At 34.7% G+C, this 21121-nt stretch overlaps 1 protein-coding gene across 4 annotated transcripts in view; it reads right to left on the bottom strand.

Annotated features, from left to right (window-relative positions):
- Window positions 1–2290: 2290 nt before the first annotated feature.
- The window catches only part of LOC103177736 (ribosomal protein S6 kinase alpha-6), a 37564-nt gene continuing 18733 nt past the window's right edge, over window positions 2291–21121 (bottom strand). The window contains exons 2-21 of one of the 4 annotated variants that reach the window (XM_007892051.2): window positions 20935–21051; window positions 19293–19374; window positions 18294–18374; window positions 16951–17030; window positions 16487–16593; window positions 16093–16130; window positions 14986–15128; window positions 14734–14804; window positions 14352–14440; window positions 13905–13969; window positions 13296–13398; window positions 11302–11426; window positions 10986–11108; window positions 9569–9658; window positions 8374–8532; window positions 7575–7736; window positions 6890–6966; window positions 5482–5599; window positions 4304–4444; window positions 2291–3477 (exon numbers count right to left, since the gene is read on the bottom strand). In XM_007892051.2, the coding sequence (XP_007890242.1) occupies window positions 3352–3477; window positions 4304–4444; window positions 5482–5599; window positions 6890–6966; window positions 7575–7736; window positions 8374–8532; window positions 9569–9658; window positions 10986–11108; window positions 11302–11426; window positions 13296–13398; window positions 13905–13969; window positions 14352–14440; window positions 14734–14804; window positions 14986–15128; window positions 16093–16130; window positions 16487–16593; window positions 16951–17030; window positions 18294–18374; window positions 19293–19374; window positions 20935–21051 (2097 nt within the window). In that variant the 3' untranslated portion in view covers window positions 2291–3351. Of the gene's footprint in view, window positions 3478–3852; window positions 4141–4303; window positions 4445–5481; window positions 5600–6889; window positions 6967–7574; window positions 7737–8373; window positions 8533–9568; window positions 9659–10985; window positions 11109–11301; window positions 11427–13295; window positions 13399–13904; window positions 13970–14351; window positions 14441–14733; window positions 14805–14985; window positions 15129–16092; window positions 16131–16486; window positions 16594–16950; window positions 17031–17774; window positions 17909–18293; window positions 18375–19292; window positions 19375–20934; window positions 21052–21121 lie in introns of those variants that run through there. The other 3 variants (XM_007892059.2, XM_007892064.2, XM_007892065.2) reach the window with 3 other exon arrangements.

Genomic DNA, 21121 nt, shown 5'->3' with positions numbered 1-21121 from the left:
CCTAGATGCCCAAATAAAAGGCTGCCATCAAAGCAGCCCTTACACTTGCACAAAACACAAGTAAGTTTTACTCTCAGAGAATAGCAATTAGTTTCATTTTAAGAAGTCTTTTGAGAAGAATATGAATTGAGAAGAATATTTCTCTTTATTCTATAAAATACTGACAAAAGCATTTTTTTTATTGATGGATTTGTTACTAAAACTCAATTTGTTGCTGACTTCAGTACTGATATAGCTCTTTCCCACAACAAGCAACTTTCTAATCTGCTCTAGCCTATTGAATATACAGGATTGAGATTAAATTTTATATAAATAATTCATATAAATGCACTTTGTGAAGCAAAGCTTCTTATTTTCTTAATAATAAAGCATCTCTTTTGCATAAATTTGAAGGAATTTTTACCAGAAAAATCCACACAAGACAAGGCAGAGGTCTTGAAGCCTGGAAATTACAAACCATTCGTGATTGAAAACAAGTTTAAACCAACAGAACCTGGATATCAATATTTAAAAATTGGTGGAATGAGAGTCCTTCCAGTGCCTGTCCCAGGACCAATGTTCTGGTCTGAGGAAAATAAATGATCAATTGAGCCGAAAAATAACTTGTGCGGAGTCGTTTCCTTTCCGTGTATTGCACAGTATAAATTTGTTGCTGCAATCAGCACTTTCCAGTTTCTGTGAGATTATTAACTCATATTTTCAGATAAAATTAAAATAAAATGTTCAATACAATAGTTTTCCTTGTTCGGGTAATAGGTATATTTCATTCATTCCTAGTGAGCAATAGAGGAGGTCAGTGGTTGTCAAGTGATGGCTTTTGTAGGAAACCATGGCAGCAATCGGACAATCACAACAAGAAGTGGGTCTTTATGGACTATTAATAGTTAACAGATGAACATCAAAGGATTAAACACAAACATGAATAGAGCTGATAACATTTACTGTGGCAGGATATTCACATTCAGTGACATTCACTCAAATATAATCGAATTTTGGGGATACTTCCAATAATTGTGAGGTCAGGCTTCTATTTAGATAGATTCATATTTATAGGAACAATGTTTTCATTAGTCAATCAGTGTTGGGAACAGATCTTTGCTCATTAACAAGCTGTTACTTTCTCAGGATGGCTGTTGTAGTTCCTCCTTTACCACAGCTACATCAACACATTTTGTTTGCAGTGCCTGAAAATATCAACATTGGTATTTTGCTGTGATAGATGATCTGTTTCAGTTTTCCTCTATATTTAAGATCCTTTAAAACTTTAGCATATTATTAGAAAATGCACAGTATATATGGTTTTCACTCAAATCACCACCCATATAGTTGATATCGGATGGTCCCATCCTCCGACTCTTTCGCCAGCAATTTAGAAGTTCTTAGGCCATCTTCTCTCTTCCACTTGGTTTCTTATCGACATCAATAAATTCAACAAACAACATTATCCAATTCTTTCCACTTTTCACAATGCATGCCTCATTGTTCTCTCAGTGCAGTGACTGGATCAGTAATTTGACTGCCTTCACATCCTCTGATGGAGCAGTAAAATTGTTCTTCATTTCAATTCTTCAAAGTAAGTTTCTTTACATTTCTCAAAAATTAACCAATAGATACTCTGCCTCTTACCTTTGATGCCCTTGCTCTTTATCTTTCTTCACCTACGGATTCTCTTGGTGTCAACATAAAGGGTTGGAAACCATTTGAGCCTTTCTTCTGAAAGCATTTCTCATAAATGAAGAAGTTCCTTGCTTTCATAATTTATTTACTGTAGTTTTGTAATATTCAGGGATGATACTTGGGCAAAATAGAATTTTGTTTAAAAAAAGGCTGGGATGACTCGTTAAAAGATGTTTGTCTAATTTAGCCAACAATATAGAGGGAATTGATAAATAAGATTATAATTAAGTTGAGAGATTTGTTTATATTATCCATATTAGTGAGTTTGGTCACTATAAATTAAAAAAAAATACATTTGTCTCAAACACAAGTTTAACCCTAGGGAAGTGGAAAGAGATTTATCCAAATCGATAAACATCTTTTGGAGTCGATCTTCAGGTCTTTTTTAACCCTAATCTTGGCAATGAATTAAAAAGTGCAACGTTATTTGTAGTCTGCCATTTACAGTGATATTTGGTTTCAGACCTTAGCATGTTCCACTTAGCATCAAATCCATCTGAATTTAAGACATGCAGGTATATGAATAGTATTAACTTTTCTAAAAAAAAATCCTTATTGAAACAATGTACAATCACATCTTAACAAGAACAGAATAGATAAAAGTGAATAAGGATAGTTGAAATGTCTTAGCTTTATTGTAGTTTTCCATTTACTTATGGCGGAGTTCTAAATCAAATACACAGATGATTCTTGGTTGATTTTAAAAAAGACAGTGACGAGATTATTGAAAAAAATAATGCAGCTTTAATTTGGCCATACCAAATTCCATCATTAGCTACCTCCATTCTCATAAATCACAAAAATTAAGATTAAAATGGTATTATGTTGAACATGAAGATGACGTACATCAGAATTCTTGTGTAATGTTAATGTTTCCATGTGTCTGTTCAGAAATAATCTTGCAATACTTGTGCCTTGAGTTAGCTTTTCCATTGGTTAACATGTATCTCTCATAAGTGTTACCATTTTTTTAGATTTCACAGTGAGACCTAAACAGTAAAGATGATTTATTTCCCCAAAATGTATCCCTCAGATATTCTATACATATTTACAATAATGCAGAAATTCGACGACTATATATTATGTATATATAGCAATTTCTGGAAAAATGGAAAACCAAATAAAGGACATTTGTGTCGAAGCAATATTTAAGGCTGTCAGACAACTCAAGTGATGTGCAATATGACATTTTAATGATAATATATAAATTGACCTCAAAATAAACTTTATCTAAAAGTACTGTATTTCTTGAAAATGAAAGTAAATAAATAAAATACAAAGTTTAATTAGACAACGTCTCAGAACAAGATCGCATAAAGCAAAACCACTTTCTTCGCTGTTCACGATGATGCCCTGAATAGAACCGTTATGCCCTTTTGAACACAGTACATATATGAGTAATGGTTTATCAGGATATAAACCTGTGTGAAACTTTAACTTTACATTTTTAAGTGTGATGAATGTCCACTGCAACACTCCCAGGATAATTGATATAAATCTCATTTCATTCTCTGGTCATCCAAATCCTTCAAATCCAGATGTGGTAACTTGATATTCAATTTCCCAATAATCAAAAGTAAAAAAAAAATAAAAGCAAAAATGTTTATACAACCACTGGGATCTTGCCGCATTCAAGTCGATTGAAAAAGTCACATATTGCCAGTTCATATCATTTCATAAGTCTGTTGAGGTAAGCTTTTTCATAACTCTCCGTTGGGCTAAACTTGAAGCTGCAACTGGTTCTAACACTGGACGAAATGTCTTGTGGTTGAGGGCAGAATATGTAGCGGCCATAGCGCCCTGAGTTGGGAGTACAAATCTTCATTAGGAATCACAACAACAACAACTTGCATTTATATAGCGCTCCTCCCAGAGCGCTTGACAATGGCGTAACATGAGCATAAGAACATCAAGACTGCTGATTTTTTTTGGTCTGTTGCATTTAAATGGCGTAATTACTCATGAACTAAGACTTTGCATTCATGAAGCTTAAGACATTTTCCAAATTATTTTAGGGACAGACAATTATATCAGGAGGGAAAGTAAAGGCAGAAAGGGGGTGAACTGTCATTGAAACCATACTGTTAACTGAAATATTAATCTTTTGAAAGTTTGCAAACTTTCCAGACATATGTGATGTTAGAATTGCTGGTTATAATTTATATAACTAGAATAAAACATGTCTGCTACATACAGAAGAAAGCTTCAAATATATATTTCCCAAGTCATTGGCTTTCAACTTATGTTAGAAAAAAAAGCACCATGAAGAGAAATTAGTGATATTGGTTCTTTTCTTTAAAGTTTTTCAAAAGCCAAGGCACCAGCACCTTCTTTTTTCAAATCACTTGATTGCTACAAAACGTGAAGCACTGCTAACAAACATATCATAACTCAGCATTTGCAAACTCATGCTACCTTTAACTTGATTTTATTCGCGTACATTTCCAATAGGATGCAATCTTTCTGAGAAAAAGAAAACATGGATTCCTGAATTTATTTATCTTCAACATTTGGAAGATATTACCTTTTAATCTCGTGGCAATATATATGGGTAATAAAAGCTATTAAATTTGGGAATTAGTGTGAATGTAACACCATTCCATCTGCCACCATTATTTGAACCTACCTTTACCAGATGAGGTGCATCCTGTCGATTTAGTTGGAAATGTGGTAGCTGATCCCGGCAAGCAATCCAGGGATGTTTGAGAACCTGCTCAGCTGTAAACCTCTGATGGGGATCTACATGAAGCATGTGCGACAACAAATCCTGTATTTTTGAACAAATGGAATTGAAAGAAGAGCAAATTAAAGAAAAGTGGAAACAAAATAATATACCCAATGTAAGTGGAACACTAAAACCTAAAGATGAACTCTTTCCAATACAGGCCCCTCCAGCAGTTGCCACTGTGAGTGGGAACCCTAATTGATTTAACCCAATGTGCTGAGCCATTAGTAGTTTGAGTGGCACCTCGGCTGAGATTGACTCAGTTCAGAAGAGATCAAACCTGGAACCTTACTGATGAACTTTCAGTGAACAAGAACCTGAGAACTTTCAAAACTAAACGCCTTCTCCAAATGACATTTCACCTGTAACTGGAGTCACCTATCTTCAGGATCTCAAGATCAATATCCACCTAAGCATAAATTTCCAGAAGTCTGGACTTTGATGGACCCATCAATTACATTTTCAAAGGAGCTCCTGGTAAATTATGAATAAAGAAGCATTTTATGCCAGTTCTGATAAACTGTGAAACATCACAGGGTAGGAAATGTTTGGTGCTTAATAAACATTATGTGAATATTGTGAAAGGCTTCCCTCCTCATCATTCCAAGTGCCCTTAGTGAGTCAGGTCTGGATAATTTCATCCCAAGTCTCAGTGGATTTGAGATAACACTAAACTATCAATAATTCAGCATTAACCAGGCAATCTCACTCATAGTAATGAGGCAAAAGCAGTTACTCCAAGACTGGGTTTGTGGAATGCTGTTGCAGCATAGAAAAATTGTGCTTCTGATCTGAACTGCACCAGATTAGACTTGCAACTGCATAATAGCTGCAAAGAGGACATTACTTCATTCCATAGAACTGTTTTTGCTCACCTTAGCCTTACTAGAACAGTTCTGACAGGCACCTTACATTCACATAAGTTACACCCCACACAAAACTGTAAGAAAAATGAACTTGGAACATGTTCATTTAACTGGCTAATGATTAAGCTTTTTTTTGGTGTGTCAGTCATCATACTTGTACACAACAATTTAAGTGTTACTGTAATATATCTATTTAGTCCTAAAAAGTCTTACCTTTGCTGCATCTGAGACGGTATCCCAGTTACCTCCACTCAATGAAAAGTTGCCACTTCCTATTCGTAATAAAATTTCTTCTGGGGTATCATTGGGTCCATTGGCAAAAGGAGTATAGCTATTGCAAAAATAATGGGAAAAAATATTTCAGTATGAATCACCAATTTAAAAAAACTAACTGGACTGCTGGTCATATACATTTATACACCAACTTCCCAATACATGTTAAAAGCTTGGAAAATAGCCAGGAAAGCTGATAAATTCAATGTTAGTTGTGTTATAATAAATCAATATTTTATGTCTCTATTGATAATTTGCTTAATATATCAGTGGCAAGATCATTCTGAACATCTCTTCATTCACTTCTTAAGAGTGGTGCAACTGTCCTGTGACAGCATTAGTCATTGCCTGGGCCAACATAAAAGTGCAGCCGCAATTTTTCAGCGGAATCTGCTACACCCCCGCTCCCACTCCGCTACTGCCGGCCCCCACTCCGCTACTGCCCGCCCTCCTACACGCACACACATCCCCCTCTGCTAGACACAGCCCCCCCTCCGCTTCACACACCTTAACTCTCACCCCTTCTGCTACAAACCTCGATATACTACAAACCTGTAAAAACACAAGTGTGCTCAGGGCCCCAGACCTCTGATCACTGCTGCCGGATGTTGCGGCGCGAGCGGGAAATGGGCTTCGCTCACCCTGAGGCAGCGTTGTTGAGATTTTGTGTAGGTGAGTGTGGAAATTTAGCAAATTTCCCCGCAATTTTTTAATGGCCCTGATCATTGCATTGCACTCTATGGCCTTGTGTCCAATCTTTCACTGTGTATTGTGTGAAGACATTATTGCTCAGTTGAATCATAAACCTGGCTTCCTATCCAGTTAAATTTAATGAAAACAAATAGAATTAATAGTTAGTACGGGAGCCCTACATATCCATAATTCACTTTACTTAATGGGGAAAAACTAGTAACTGACAGGCTTTCGTCCACCACACATATAATGTTCTATTTACTGCGAATTAGAAGGTCTGGAGGGAATACTTTTTGTTCAAATTATTACCAACAAGAAACAGAGAAAATAAAACTGTAAGAAATCCATATATACTCTACTATGAGGCCAATCAAAAGTCCCCTGACCCACTGAGCTCAGTCCACTAATAACACACGTCACTAAGTGGTCTAACGCAAGAGGAAGCAGGACTAGGTGCCTTGTTAAAGTGAAGAAGCCTATCAGCCTCTATTAAATGTTTTGATGAAGTAATTTCAAAAACCGTAATTAATCCACCTCTTTCCGATTATGATCAACTTTCTGTATATTTACACTATTTTCTGGTTGTATTTCAGATTTCCAACATTCTTCTTTCTTCCCCCATAAATGCAGCTCTTGTATTTTGAGTCCTACTCACCCAGCTAGCATTGTGTACAGGAGCACGCCGAGACTCCAGATATCACAGGCAGCGTCATAACCCTGTCGCATAAGAACCTAAAAACAAAGATCACCGACTATAAGATTCCGTACAATAATAACCCATGCATTTGATATCACGTCTTCGAGATTTCTCCAAGAGCTTCACAGAATACAAGAGCGAAATCTGAATGATAGTTTATATATCTATATATGCTCCTTATTCTTCATGAGTCCCTGAACCCAAATATTATTTGTAAATTCATTTCCAGTCTGATTTTCTCTCATTAAAAAAAATGTTGTGCAATTGAACACATAAAAGTACATTAAACAATTAATTTCTAAGTTTCTCACGGGCATGATGGAGGCACGCTGTTAACAAATGAAGGCAAATAAAAATATAAAGTATGGTAACTGTCGATTTTATCTTCCTTTTAGATCTTACTGTTCCATCCCCGTATTTGCTCCAAGAAAGTACCTCAAGGGAAACTACCAATTTGCATTAAAAACAGTTGTGACGGTCCTACACTTTTGGAACATCTTTGATTATATTCAGTGACTGGTAGTTACAAATAACCCATTTTCTCAAGCACTGCCAGGATGCTATGTTACATCTGAGAGCCTCATCTCGTAATTAAAACAAATACACATCATCAAAAGGTAGCAAAGTTGGAATGTAACTGTACCTCGGGAGCTACAAAGTTAGCTGTGTAACACGGAGTCATGAGGAGTCCATTTTCACCACGCAGCTGTTTTGCAAACCCAAAGTCACATATCCGGATGGATTCAGGATCACCAGATTCGTTCATATACAAAATATTACTTGGCTTTAAATCTCTGTGCACAACCTATGAAGACAAAGATTTTAACAGCTTACACATTCTTTTTTGATCAGCCAGATCTGACTCAACACATCATCATGCTTAAGCGTACGCAAATCAGACTGCACATATAATAATTTACTTGCATTTGACATAGTCCCTTATCACATCTTTGAGACGTCGCAAAGTGCTTCACAGAATATACTGATGCATACGAGTTAAACATTCAAATCTTCCCATTTCTGCAAGGCAATGTGCAATTTCTCCCTGGAGACCCCTGTCCATCTAATTTTTGAAAGTATTTGGAAGTATTAGGTTGACAAAAACCAAGGTTTGTGGAGCCCAGAGTGCGTGTTGGGATACTGTAGGGAGTTCAACCGGCTTAAACCTTTCTTCAAATCGCAAATTACCAACCATTTTTTATAAGTCTCTGTAAATATAGGTTTTAAACAAATGCAACGATAAGGTCCAAATAAATACAAATGATTTAAGTACTGCTTGGCGACATTCCAGGTGGTTAAAAAACACAAAGCAAAATCTTCTGATGTGGAAAGATGGAACGTGCACATCAGCATTGCAAAGTGACACAAAAATAGTTTAAAGCCAGATGGTTATGAGCACGAGTGGCAAATGTTCACAGTTATAATCTCCAACAGGCGCTTACCCCTTGACAATGCAGATAGTCCACAGTTTTTGTTATTGTGAATAATACAGCACTGGCTTCTCGTTCTGAAAAGTACTTTTGTCTGAGGATTCTGTCGAGCAGCTCACCACCTTTGAGTAATTCAGTGACTAAATAAACATAACGTCCGTCATCATACACCTATGATTACAGACAAGTCACTGTTTATTTATAAATACTTCATATTAAAATGAAAATAGAGCATCAACTCAAATTCTCAGTAACATATGTGCAAAAAAAGGTAAATGCTCAAGCAAAAGAATTACAGGATTAACATTTTGATAGAAATATAAATTTGAGAGAAACATGGAAAGTGTTTGTTAATATAATTTTGGCAATAGAAGACAAAGATCACTATTTTCTCATGCAAAGGTCATTATTTATCATATATTATATATATATTAGTTATTTTCTCCATGTTTGGTTTTCAATTTAGCCACACACTATCCCTCAGCTAAGAAGGCAAGAAGCTGAGCTATTCCCCAACAATTCCAACAGCTGCAAGGATTCACAAGAGAGACTTGCTCTTAAATCTTCTCTCCTTTCTTCTAGGAAACCGATTAGTTAGCACCTGATCTGTATTACACCTGGATAGCAATTGCGCTTTCAACATTCTTTTATTTGTGTGAACTGATTAAAATGAGGGAAACGACTGAAACAAGGTGATAAAATAAGGGAAAATTAGGGAATATTGTGAATAATATCTTTTTCTGCTTCGTGTTCAATATTTGCCCAATTGTAGCATTACACCTTCACACTTTCTTGCAATACATCTTAATCACAAGGTTAGGAGGAAAGAGGGAGAGCAAATTCAATCTCATTTTACATCACCTAATTTGAGAAAGATTGAATACCAACTCACCTTTTCCCTACTCTTTTTGTGCCTAGAAAATAACACCTTTTTTTCCCAAAACACACAGATGTTTTTAATTTTCCAAAATTACCAACCTTCAAGCTATAATTTACTTCTTACAACTGACAAATATACCATTTCTAGGTGCTATCATGACTTGTCATTAAGTGTAAAACATTATATCCCATATTGCCAGGGGTTTGTTGAAATGAAGATTCTACAATGCAAAAATAAACAGCTGCCAATATGGCCTGCTAAATAAAATGTCTATTAATCTTTCAGAAAACAAATATGCAGTATTCAAATAAAATGAAGCCAACTTACATCTTTCAAAGTAATGATATTTGGATGTTGTCCATAACGCATTAGTATCTCGGTTTCTTCTGAAGGATCTCGTTTACTCTTATCAATTATCTGCAGATTTAAAATAAGCAATGGTTAACCAGGGCAAGCAGAAACAACTAAAATAATTGTTAGCCCTTAATGATCATAACTGTAGATTAGTTTAAGTTCACTCACTACACTTACACAATACTGTACCTTTACTGCCCTCTTGTGTCTGTTACTGCCAAATGCAGTAGCAGCTCAAAAACACTATCTTAAAAGTTAATAGCATTTTAATTGCAGTGGATATGGATAGATATATTCAAAAGCAAATCTTTACCAAGTCTAATACTTTCTAGTGATTGTGCCTTTATATATTCTTTCTTTTCAATTTTCTATTAAATTTGCCTCACAAGAAAAAGTAGATTCTGACCAGTAAACAAGGCAACTGTAGGGAGTGAGATATAAGATCATAAGAAAGCATTTGAAACATTAAGGTTGCTCTTCCCGAGGATCACTTAAAAAAAGTCTACCTAATTATAGACTTCTTCACATACTAGGTAGGGAAACTTTTTTGGGGGGATTCTCACTTTGAACCTCAAAGCAAATGGAGTCCTGTCGCTCAGTGGTTAGAGCACTCGCTTTACAAGCGAGAGACCGGAGTTCAATTCCAGGCAGGGCGAAACCTTGGGCAAGTTTCCTTACTCCACTATACTATACTAAATGCGTTTTATTGCTATTTACTTGATCACCTTCAATAATAAATAATAATAATCCTTGCATTTGATATAGCGCTTTTCACGTCGGTAGGACGTCCCAAAGCGCTTCACAGAACATACTGTAAAGTAAATTGACTGTATATTTGTGGGCGAACGCGGCAGCCAATTGCGCACAGCAATGTCCCACAAACTGTCGTAGATTGAAAATGACCAATTTATTATTGTCTTTGGTTTTGGAGGGATTATTATTAGGCGTGTGGAGTAAGGAAACTTGCCCAAGGTTTCGCCCTGCCTGGAATTGAACTCAGGTCTCTTGCTTGCAAAGCGAGTGCTCTAACCACTGAGCTATAGGACTCCACATCGTGCCATAGTATAGTGGAAGTCCTATACTGCATATAGGAACAGTAGAGGGTAGAGGCACTACCTTGGGAGCTTTACTTGACCTCCATTGAATGGAGTGCAGGTATGAACACTACATACAAAAAAAGCAAAGCTTCAATGCTAAGAGGACAAAACTCTACAAAAGCCCCAAACCCAAACGTTATACTATAAACATCCCAATAAAGTGTAATGCTCAATAAATATAATTCGATGAATACAACAACAACAAGATTCCATTTATAGAGCGCCTTTCACGTCGGGAGGACGTCCCAAAGCGCTGTACAGTTGGGTCAGAATAGCAAACATTCCTAAACTACCTTGACTGCAAACTCCATGCTTGTAGCTCTGTGAATGCAACGCTTGCAGACCGAGTAGGAGCCAACACCTATGTCTTCTTTTAACTCGTATCCATCACTAAACTGCATGCTGTTGCCATGTAGCTGTTTCATCACACAACAAAAAATATGTTGAAGTTACACCTTTGTGAATCTGATCTGATCACACATTCTTGCATACCAACAAGATTAGTTTAAAAATTAAACAGCAATTACCCAGCATTAGTTATATCTTATATTGTTATTGTTTGATTTCAAGAGCAGAGAAACTTTAAATTGTACCAGAGATTGGTTATACCTGTACAATAGGGTGCACAGTTGTGAGAGGAGTGCTTTGGCTTTCTTCTACTGGATTAGGTGCCACAAAACTGAATCCTCTGAACAGCTGGTGTGCATTAGCACTTGGTGGAATGCCAGGTGAATCTAAATAATAATAGTTTGTCATTTACTTCACTGATAACATTAAGTTAAGATTCTTTGTACAAATTTGATTAAAAATTCAATATTGGTTGATATACCACTGAAGTGGAAAAGTCAGTATTGTAACACAGGCACAATTCCCAGCAAAGAACGTTGACTTTGAAAGTTTGGTTAAAATGTGATTATGTATTGTTTACATTATTCATGTGAAAAACAATCATCAACTGACAAATGAGTAGTGGGCTGCCATACAACATAAACCCCTCCATAAAATATATACATGTTGCGAAAAGCCAGTCTTGGCATCAGAAGATAAATCCTTTTAAAAGCTCTTTACGTCAGATCGGTTTGCAATCTTACCCTTTCCCATGCCATATGAATTGCCTCCAAAAACACAATTTCAGATATATTTGTCAAAGAGAAAAAATTTACTTTTTTTCCATTTTCAAACGTGTTTGAAAATGGAAAAATTTATATGTTTTAACAAAGAGTATGTGTAGAAATGTTTTCATTTTTAGTAGTCCCTGTAGAAGCAGCCTCATACATTTGATAATTTAGGGCTACAAAGTTGGGAAACCATCGTTCAATCATTTAAAAAAACATTCTGTGTATGGTTAGAAAGCATCCAGACAGGTTAACACAAAGAATGAGAGCAACAGTATGGCAGATTAGACAAAAAAAAAAATTCTTAATACTTTATTTTATGTATTTAATGAAAGAGAAAGATATTTTACTGAAATATCACACAATCTGAAATTTCATTAGTGAGTACTTGACTGTAATTCTCAGTACTCTCTTGTTTTTGTGCACCGTGCTTCAAACAGCCAATAAGAGGCAGCCTAAGAGCACTTATTGCAGGTGAAAAGCACTGTTCAACATCATGAAGCTACTCTCACTGCTGCTATGAATGCACGCTGTATACACCCACAAAATACAGTCAATTCACTTTATAGTATATTCTGTGAAGTGCTTTGAGACATCTCAAAAGTTTGTTAAATTCTGCTCCCAGACTGCAGCTGACCACCAATTCAAAAGCATAAAACACAAGTGCAAGGAGCACAGACACAAACTAGATCCCTTTATATTATTCTTGATTTTTGCCAACTGAGTGCAATACACTGCCTTTCCAAAAGTCTTGCGCAGACCCAACATTATGCAAGTTTGTGGAGAAAGGCAAAAAGATGGAATAAGTCAAATGGAGCTAAAATATTTACTTTTATCACTGCAACCACCATTAAACTACTGTGATAAACACGTTTATGAAATTAACAACTGTTGTAACTGATTTGAAGGCTTTGCTTCCTTGTCCACCACAATAATTTCTACACTAATATAGTGGCCATGCATATTTAACAGAGGTCTGGCATGTTGAATTACATAAATGATTTCAGCCATAACCCTATGAAACCATTTTGGTTTCCAGGAATGAAGGACAATAAATTTTCCTAACAATTCAGTAAACATCCTGACAAAAAGTCTATTTCTCTAACAGACCATGTAGGGACTTTGAAACCTTTTTGGTTTCCAGCAGTACAATGCTAGGGGAACACATATTCTTGTAATTCCTTGCAATTCAAGGTATATATAATATATATATAGCTCAATTCGAAATAAATAGAACTTTAAAGAACTTCAATATATTGAGTTAGAAGACTGGGTACTGAACAGTTTTTTTTGCCTCCCCGTTGAATTGGAGGACCTACCTGAAGATATTGTGTCTTGAGATTAAGCAATCCTACACTGAGAATCCTTACATTAGATATACCACTTTTCACGTGGGGATGTATCAAAACTCATGTTTATTCATAGCACAAGAAGCAAAACAAATCAATATATTTCAATTAATTTACACACGGGCACAATTAAGTTTACCTTTTGGTGTTTTAGCTGTAAATTCTGGATCAAAACAGAAAGTATCTTCTGGTTTACCAGAAGCAGGTTTAAATGGAGGCTGAATTTCCTTTCTGACCAGTTTCTGAGAAAACAAGAAAATGCTCAGCTTTTATATGTTGCAGGCAGATTAATGACTGGAAGTTATTCTAGTGTAGAACTATAAATAGTCAGGTATGCAATTCTATTTTCTACCTGTGATTTACTTTCCTAAAGTGAAATATACTTTCAGCTTGGCTTTATACAATTCTAACACATCTTCCTCAACATCCAAAGATGAAATGTTCTAACTCAGCTTTGCCGTACAATTTTTTCCTCTCCTTGATAAATGTAAAATCTATTAATATTGAACTATGCTCAAGCTGCAACTCTAGAATAAACAGGATACCCATATCGTCAAGAATAACTCCTGCTGCGAGCATGATATAGATTAAATACATCAGCAATTTTGGAGGAAGAATAATTTTGTGTAAACAATGAATTAAAAGCTAAGAAATTTACATTTTAGCTTTGGGGTTTTCAGAAGTAAAAACCATTACATTTAACAGCTTTGTGACCTTGATCTTGCTTGTTGGAATGGGAAACACCTACATTCCAGTCAATGGTAGAAAAGAATGGATGCCTTTTGATCTCTTCAACTCCATCTGGGCCAGCTCCTATAAGAATTGAGAATGACAAGATGTATATTTGCTACTTCAGTTGTAGGAACATATAAATTAATCTTCCAATATCCAGCTCAGCGTTATAGGTACACTGGTTACAGAGAATGAACAAAGCTCAATAAAAGGACATCATTTCACTCTCCGTTTTTAAGGAGTACAGATTCCAAAATGTTAACATAAAACTTGTAGAAATGACTAACTTTAAAGTGTTTCTTCAGCGGACAAAACTAACAATTCAAGCAGGCAAAGAAAGTCATAACTTCCCCTCAATTACAACAAAATGTCCCATAAACAACATAGTTCTACATTAAATGCCTGAAAATAACAGGAAAATATGTAATAAGCAAATAGATAGTGATATAATTTGAAAGAATACCTAGTCTGTTTGTAGGATTTCTCTTGAATAACATTCGGAGAAGACTTTGAGCTTCTGGACTAAGAAACTGAGGCATTCCTAGTTTAGCTCTTGAAAAATAAAGAAAAGGAATTTAACATGTACAAAAATATATAAAATATTGTACTGCAGTCTTTTATGTAAATTGAATGGAAGCTTTTTTTTAGTATTTTCTTCACAATCTGAGAACATTCTTGGCTATTTCAATACCAATGATGGATTTTCTTTGTTGCCACAAAAAATGGTCAGGAAACTAACTTTGGGAAGGTAGTCCTGGACATTTTCCTTTAGGCTAATGTGATGCCGGTTGTTTCATGCAGATAAACACTATTTGCTTTACACAAAAGTATGGCCAAAAACTTACTTGAGTATCATGTTCATTGTTTCGTTACGGTCTTTTCCTTGGAAAGGTAATGTACCAGTAAGCATCTCGAACTAAATGGAGAGGCAAATTAAAGACTTTAACTAGTATTAGTTTATTTATAATAATAATAATAATTTATGTACTATAACTAATCAGTTTGCTTAAATCCATCCAAAGATGCTCCTGCTCACCCCTTTAATCCCTTGGTTGTTTTGGGACAAAATGAGCACAGAGAATAAATCTCACACATACCATAAGAACGCCAAATGACCACCAGTCAGCGCTCTGTGTGTGACCTCTCCGGTTCACTACCTCTGGTGCCATGTATTCCACAGTACCACAAAACGAATACGCTTTCTTTTCTTGATCAACTGACTCTTTACTTAGTCCAAAATCTGTAAACAAAATAATTTCAAAAACATAATGACCTTATAAAAGTGCAAGTCGTGCCTCTTAAAGTGTATAACTGATAAAGTTATAATTTCAGTAAAGGCACATAAGGACTGATTAACTGCAATGACCGTCTGTAACTGATTAACAATGGTTAGAAAAATAAATCTAGATACTTTATGTTTCTCTGCCAAATCTATGTAACACTAGGAACTGCAAACCGGATTTAGCTATTTTAAAATTAGATCCATCAACTTCTAATGTGCTTTGAATGAAACTTAAAACAAAGGCCGATTGTACAACCGGATAAAGCATCAACCAGCCAGATACTTAAACTCCATTACACCTGATTCACAACCATTGGTTTTCTTTTTAGCAGCACAGCTTCAATATGAACTGCTGCAAAACACAAGGCTGGACTGCCATTTGAAAAACAGAATTCTTCCAAATACATGTCCCAGGTTAGGATGTGCATCAGTTTTATCAAAAAGTTCATACAGGGCAATTTGCTGGAAAAGTATTGCAGTGCTACAACACAGCAATGATCTATAATGCTAATAAAATTAGCAACATTCGTTTTTTTTAAAACTATGCTGGTAGAAGTCTATGGGAACCAATAGTCTCATTTTATATTTATTCTATTAAAAAATTCTTATTAATCCACAAATTAGCAGCATTTGAGACAATTAAAGAGAATGGAATTGTCACACACAAAGTAGGAAACATTAAGAAATATGAAAAAAATAAATGCAATCTTTTCTGAAGGTATTTTAATATAGGATTATAATCACTCCTAGACTACAAAACATTAATACAAATATCAACAGTGCGCATTCTCACACTTATCAGTCATCTACACAACTTCTAAGAGTCCGATATTTATTATATAAAGCTCAATAAAATAACAAGTCAACTTTTTAATCTTTCTTATTATATATAGCTGGTGCACTAGGTGTTGAATGTACCTACCTGTTAACTTGATATGTCCTCCTTCATCAAGTAAAATGCTGAAATTAAAATTCACATTCTCCAATATATGTACACAAGTTTGAATGAATGCTAGAAAAATTGAGCACATTCAGCATTTTGTTATTTGTAATTACTCATTACCAACTAAAGCGACAGTGTCGCAAACTACATTTTGCATTGTTTAGAAGATATTCATTATAAAATTTAAAAACAGACTTTAAACTGTCTTAAAATTCTACTTAATATACAATAGGTAATTCATGTAAAAATAAGTTAAGTTAGCCATTTAAAGTAATTACTAAAATAGATATAATGCTACATTATCATTTTAATAGTACATGGTGAAAATTATAAATAATAAGAAAATGCTAACAAAAATAAATAACAGATTTACTTTTCTGGCTTCAGATCCCTGTATACAATTCCCAAGCTGTGTAGGTGATCCAAAGCAAGGGCCAATTCTGCGAGGTAGAACTTGACATCTTCCTCAGTAAACATGACCTAAATGAGGAACTATATTGATTTACCAGTTTCTATGGCAATAAGAAGACAGTGACTTTGTACAGGTGGTTACTTTTATTAACAATGCAACATTTCATGTGTACAATTCTGAAATTCACAACACCATTTCAATCAGAAGAAAAAAAGTTAATGTGTTTCTCACTATGCACAACATCTTCTGGGCATTGCATGCTATTATTATTTGTGTTGCAAGCGCAGGAAGTTGTGGAGCCTAAACTTACTAACAACTGAAAGAAGACATGGAAAGTGAGAGCAAAAAGAAGAATGTAAAATGTAATATTCTTGCAGGAAATGAATTGTATAAAATTAAAGGTTTTTACTGAAGTTCTATCTTACCTCTTTGGATAAGCGTGTAAATACATCTCCTCCCCTGAGGAAATCCAAAATTAGATAAAGTTTCCCTTCTGTCTGAAAGGCTAAAGTAAAATTTTATAGAATATTAGCATTCAAAGTTATGAGAAGTGAATGCATGCATATATTTGACAATTTTGGTTGTTCACGTTACACCAGCAACAGATCCAAAATCAATTTAAAATTAGCAATTCCATGAACATTTTGAAATGTCTACATCTTTAGGAGAATGCAAATACTTTAGAATTCTTATAAAATAATTTTAGAGTAGAGAATTCTTAAAAACCTAATAATTGAGTGGCACATGCTTTATTGCACATTGCTCTCTCCCACTGAAATACAACTACCAAAAATCCATCTATTCGGCCACTAACCAAGATACGTGGGTTTGCCCAAACATTTAATCTGAAAATCCTTCATGGAAATTCACTCACTAAATTTTAATCGCCTTCTTTGTACTTGCACCAGATGGTGCTTTATGATGTGTGAGAAGATTTGGTGGGTGAAAATATAAGGAAGGACAGAGTTTAAATCAAAATCTGATTTTGTTCGTTCATCGTAGCCTTTGTCATCACTTGGTTCCATTTTGTCTTTTTTTCCCCCTATGATCTCATTTATTTATGTTTAAACTATTTTGCCTGTTATTTTTATTTTACTTTATTTGTTAATTTTATTTTCCATTTCTATTGTTTCCTAGCATTTGTATTAATCCTGTACAATTATTAAATCAGTATAAGCACTGAATAATTACAGAAAATGAAAAATATTGGTTCTTTTGACTTGCTGGACTAATATCTCAGTGCAATTACCTTTGGACTATGATTGAAGTCTGTGTATGCTGTTGAGCAGAAGCCAAACGATTTTGACCTGGTGGATTTGACAGTAGGACACAGCAGGATTCCTCTTAAGGCCTTATTGTCTGCCATATGGAAGCATTTTACTAATGGGACATTTTACTCACCAGTTGAACCAGAGTAAACCAGTCATTGACTGGGAAGACTATGTATATATATCTATAATATATAAAATTAAATAAGAGTTAATTGACTGCAACCCCATTTAAGGTGGGTTTAGAGAGAGTATGTATTCTTAAGAGTGGCATTCATTTAATACATTACATTTTAAACAAAAGTGAGCGATGCTATCATTCCTAATAATTAAGACTTCAGCCTAAAATATAATAGGGACAAGCTGATATCTGGACCTGTCACTATCATTTCATACACCCAGACTTCATGAGAAATGTTTTGATCATGGACTTGGAAAGATTATTTATTAAATATGTCATCCAAAATCTAAATCTATCATATAAAGAGTTGAGAACTTACCATAGTGTAATTTAACTATAAATGGATGGTTTACTTCTACTAAAATATCTCGTTCCATTTTTGTTCGAACACGATCCCGAACTGAAAATGAAAACAAAAGCCGTCAACAAAGAAGAGTGTCAATACAAAATTAATATCATTAAGAGATTTTTCAAATATAGGTAGGCTTTTAACCTAATGGTCAAGGGTTAAACCCATAAGATAACCTAAGCAAGCATTTGGTTTCACACAGATTCTAGCATTACTTGAAGAACTATTTGCATGCATTACCAGTACAAACTCCCACATCCAAGTGTCTTATTTAATACATTATATTTACAGTGAAAAGTGAAACAATGTCAACATAGAGTCCAAAGTCTATTAGCAACAACTGAATTATCCAATCAAACAATTGCCATCTGTCACAATTCATTTTACTCAGGAGTCTTAGGGATTAGATGCAAAATGTACTAGCTTTCATGAATTTCTATTCCACAATGAATAGCTAACCAATTTATCCTTCTCAAGATTCAATGACTTTTAGATATTTCAAAATATTCACTTTGTTGATCAAAGAATATTAGCAAAAGAATGTCACAGAAATGTTTGTGGTTTGATATAAATATTGAACTCTAAGTACCACCAATAGATCAGTTTCTGATGGCCACACTGAATATACTGGTCAGTAGCTGTTTGGGTTTTACACAAATATGGTGTGATCGTGTGAATCATTAGAGACTAGCAACCTAACCTTCAAATGCATTTTTGTTAGAACTATAACATTACAGCAAAAAAATAGTGCCTATGCTTGAATAGTTTTATTACTGTAATATTACTGCTTTGTCAATACTACTGATTGTACAGAACTGCTTGGCACGGTATTTATTTTCCACCTGCTGGCAGTCAAAGTGAAGGAAAAGTATAGATCTAAATATTTATTTAGTCACTCTGCTATTTTATTCTCAAGATCTTTCAGCACAAAGAGCAACAAAAAGCAGAAGAAATGGGAGTCTGACTTACCTTTCAGAGTTGCTTTCCTTAGCACTTTCATTGCATATAACTGTCCAGCATCAGGCCCTATTATTTTTCTAACCAGAAAGACCTGAATGTAAAAAAACAAAAAAATGTATTGAGTTGCTGTCGGGTAAATGGACACAGAAATTACATGATAGTACTTCCTGTATATTCCAGAACAACTGATAAATCATAACCATACCAAACCCTTTTCTTGAAGAGAGTTCCACATAATTTGATATAAAAAGTCAATACATTGAAGTCATCAGTCATCCATCACCTGGCCAGAATCAGATTTGTGGAATTTGTGTATCTGAACAAGCAATTCTTGCTTTACAATATCACTGTATTGCTGCTTGTGTTCATTAGTATGAAATAATAAATTGCAAGGACTATGAAACTAATGGGTAACACGTATAAATTATTAGATAGTCAGAAATGGAAACAGTTTAATAAAACACAAAAGCCTCTGTCTTTGAATACAAGAGAACACAAACTTTAACTGCAATGTGCATAAAGTAGTCATTACCAATTTACACTGAGCTCTGAATGGCTTTTTGCCTCAGAATTGTGAACACAATAAATCAATTTTCAGATCTGATATACATACACAGAAGCAACAAAGCATTTAAAATATAATTCACATTTTTTAAATAGATGTCTACAGAAAAACAGATCTGTCAGCTATTTTTCAACAATGTGGTTACTCAGCTGTGACCTGCAAGCTTTATGTAAGTGTCAGTATGTTTTGTGATGTCAAGTGTTTAGCAAACATAACATCGGAAAATGCAGTTTACACATTTACATGACCATTTAACTGACATTTGTAATTGACAAATAATTTTAAACTTGCTTTTAATTTTCAGACATTTTATATAAAGATCCGCATTCTCAGGCTCGATAATACTTGTTATTTCATACAATTTGTCACTGCACGCGATATATTTTTCACCTCTGAATATTAATCCCTGCTAATATTCACTCAGGGTGAAAATTATTTATGAATAAACTTAGTTACATATTTTACTTGTCCACAAGTCTGCAATGAAATGCAATTTACAATTAATAATAATAATAATTCTTGCATTTAATATAGTGCCTTATCATGTCGTTGTTCGGAGTAATTTACATGCAATGGAACACCACCTAGCTAATTCATCTTTGAAAAACTGCTAATCAAATTCTATCAACTGTTCATTAGTGTCTGTGGGGGCGTCTGTAACAGGATTGCTAACCTATTCAAAACTTTACATTAAGATCCAATATTATCAAAACTGAGCTAATATTTTAAAACGAGGATTTTCTACAGATGTAAAATTTTTAACACAACAAAGAACACAAATATACATTTCTGATCAACATTAGGGATTTAACCTGAGAGTACAAGGTTGAGATATTCTTTTTGATTGTGATGCCCCTAAGTCTCTGGACATATGCAGGGAGCCTATAATGCAATAGAATTTATCAAGTTCATATCAACTTGGGTAACTTCATTGCATCTGGAAAGATCTTACTGCCCGTTATATTAAACTTCCTAGTGGACCATTTATATCAAGTTTTCTGATTAAAAAATTGCAAACAAACAATTTTCATTTTCAAGTTTAATTCAACAACATAATATATCAACAAAGTCAACAAAAACACTCACTTTTCCAAAAGATCCCTGACCAAGCACTTTAAGCAGTTCAAATTGTGTTGGATCAGCCTTCTCACAGCCTTCTTTTACATGGTGTGTGATTGCAATCTCCTTGAATCTTCCTTCATCCTGAGGAGATACAAATGATAACCATTTACTCCATAAAATAAATCTTAACCGTATTTCAACATAGATAATC

The sequence above is a fragment of the Callorhinchus milii genome, unplaced genomic scaffold (assembly GCF_018977255.1).
Source record: "Callorhinchus milii isolate IMCB2004 unplaced genomic scaffold, IMCB_Cmil_1.0 Scaffold15, whole genome shotgun sequence".
Taxonomy (NCBI): Eukaryota; Metazoa; Chordata; class Chondrichthyes; order Chimaeriformes; family Callorhinchidae; genus Callorhinchus; species Callorhinchus milii.
This window is presented reverse-complemented; position numbering and strand designations above follow the sequence as displayed.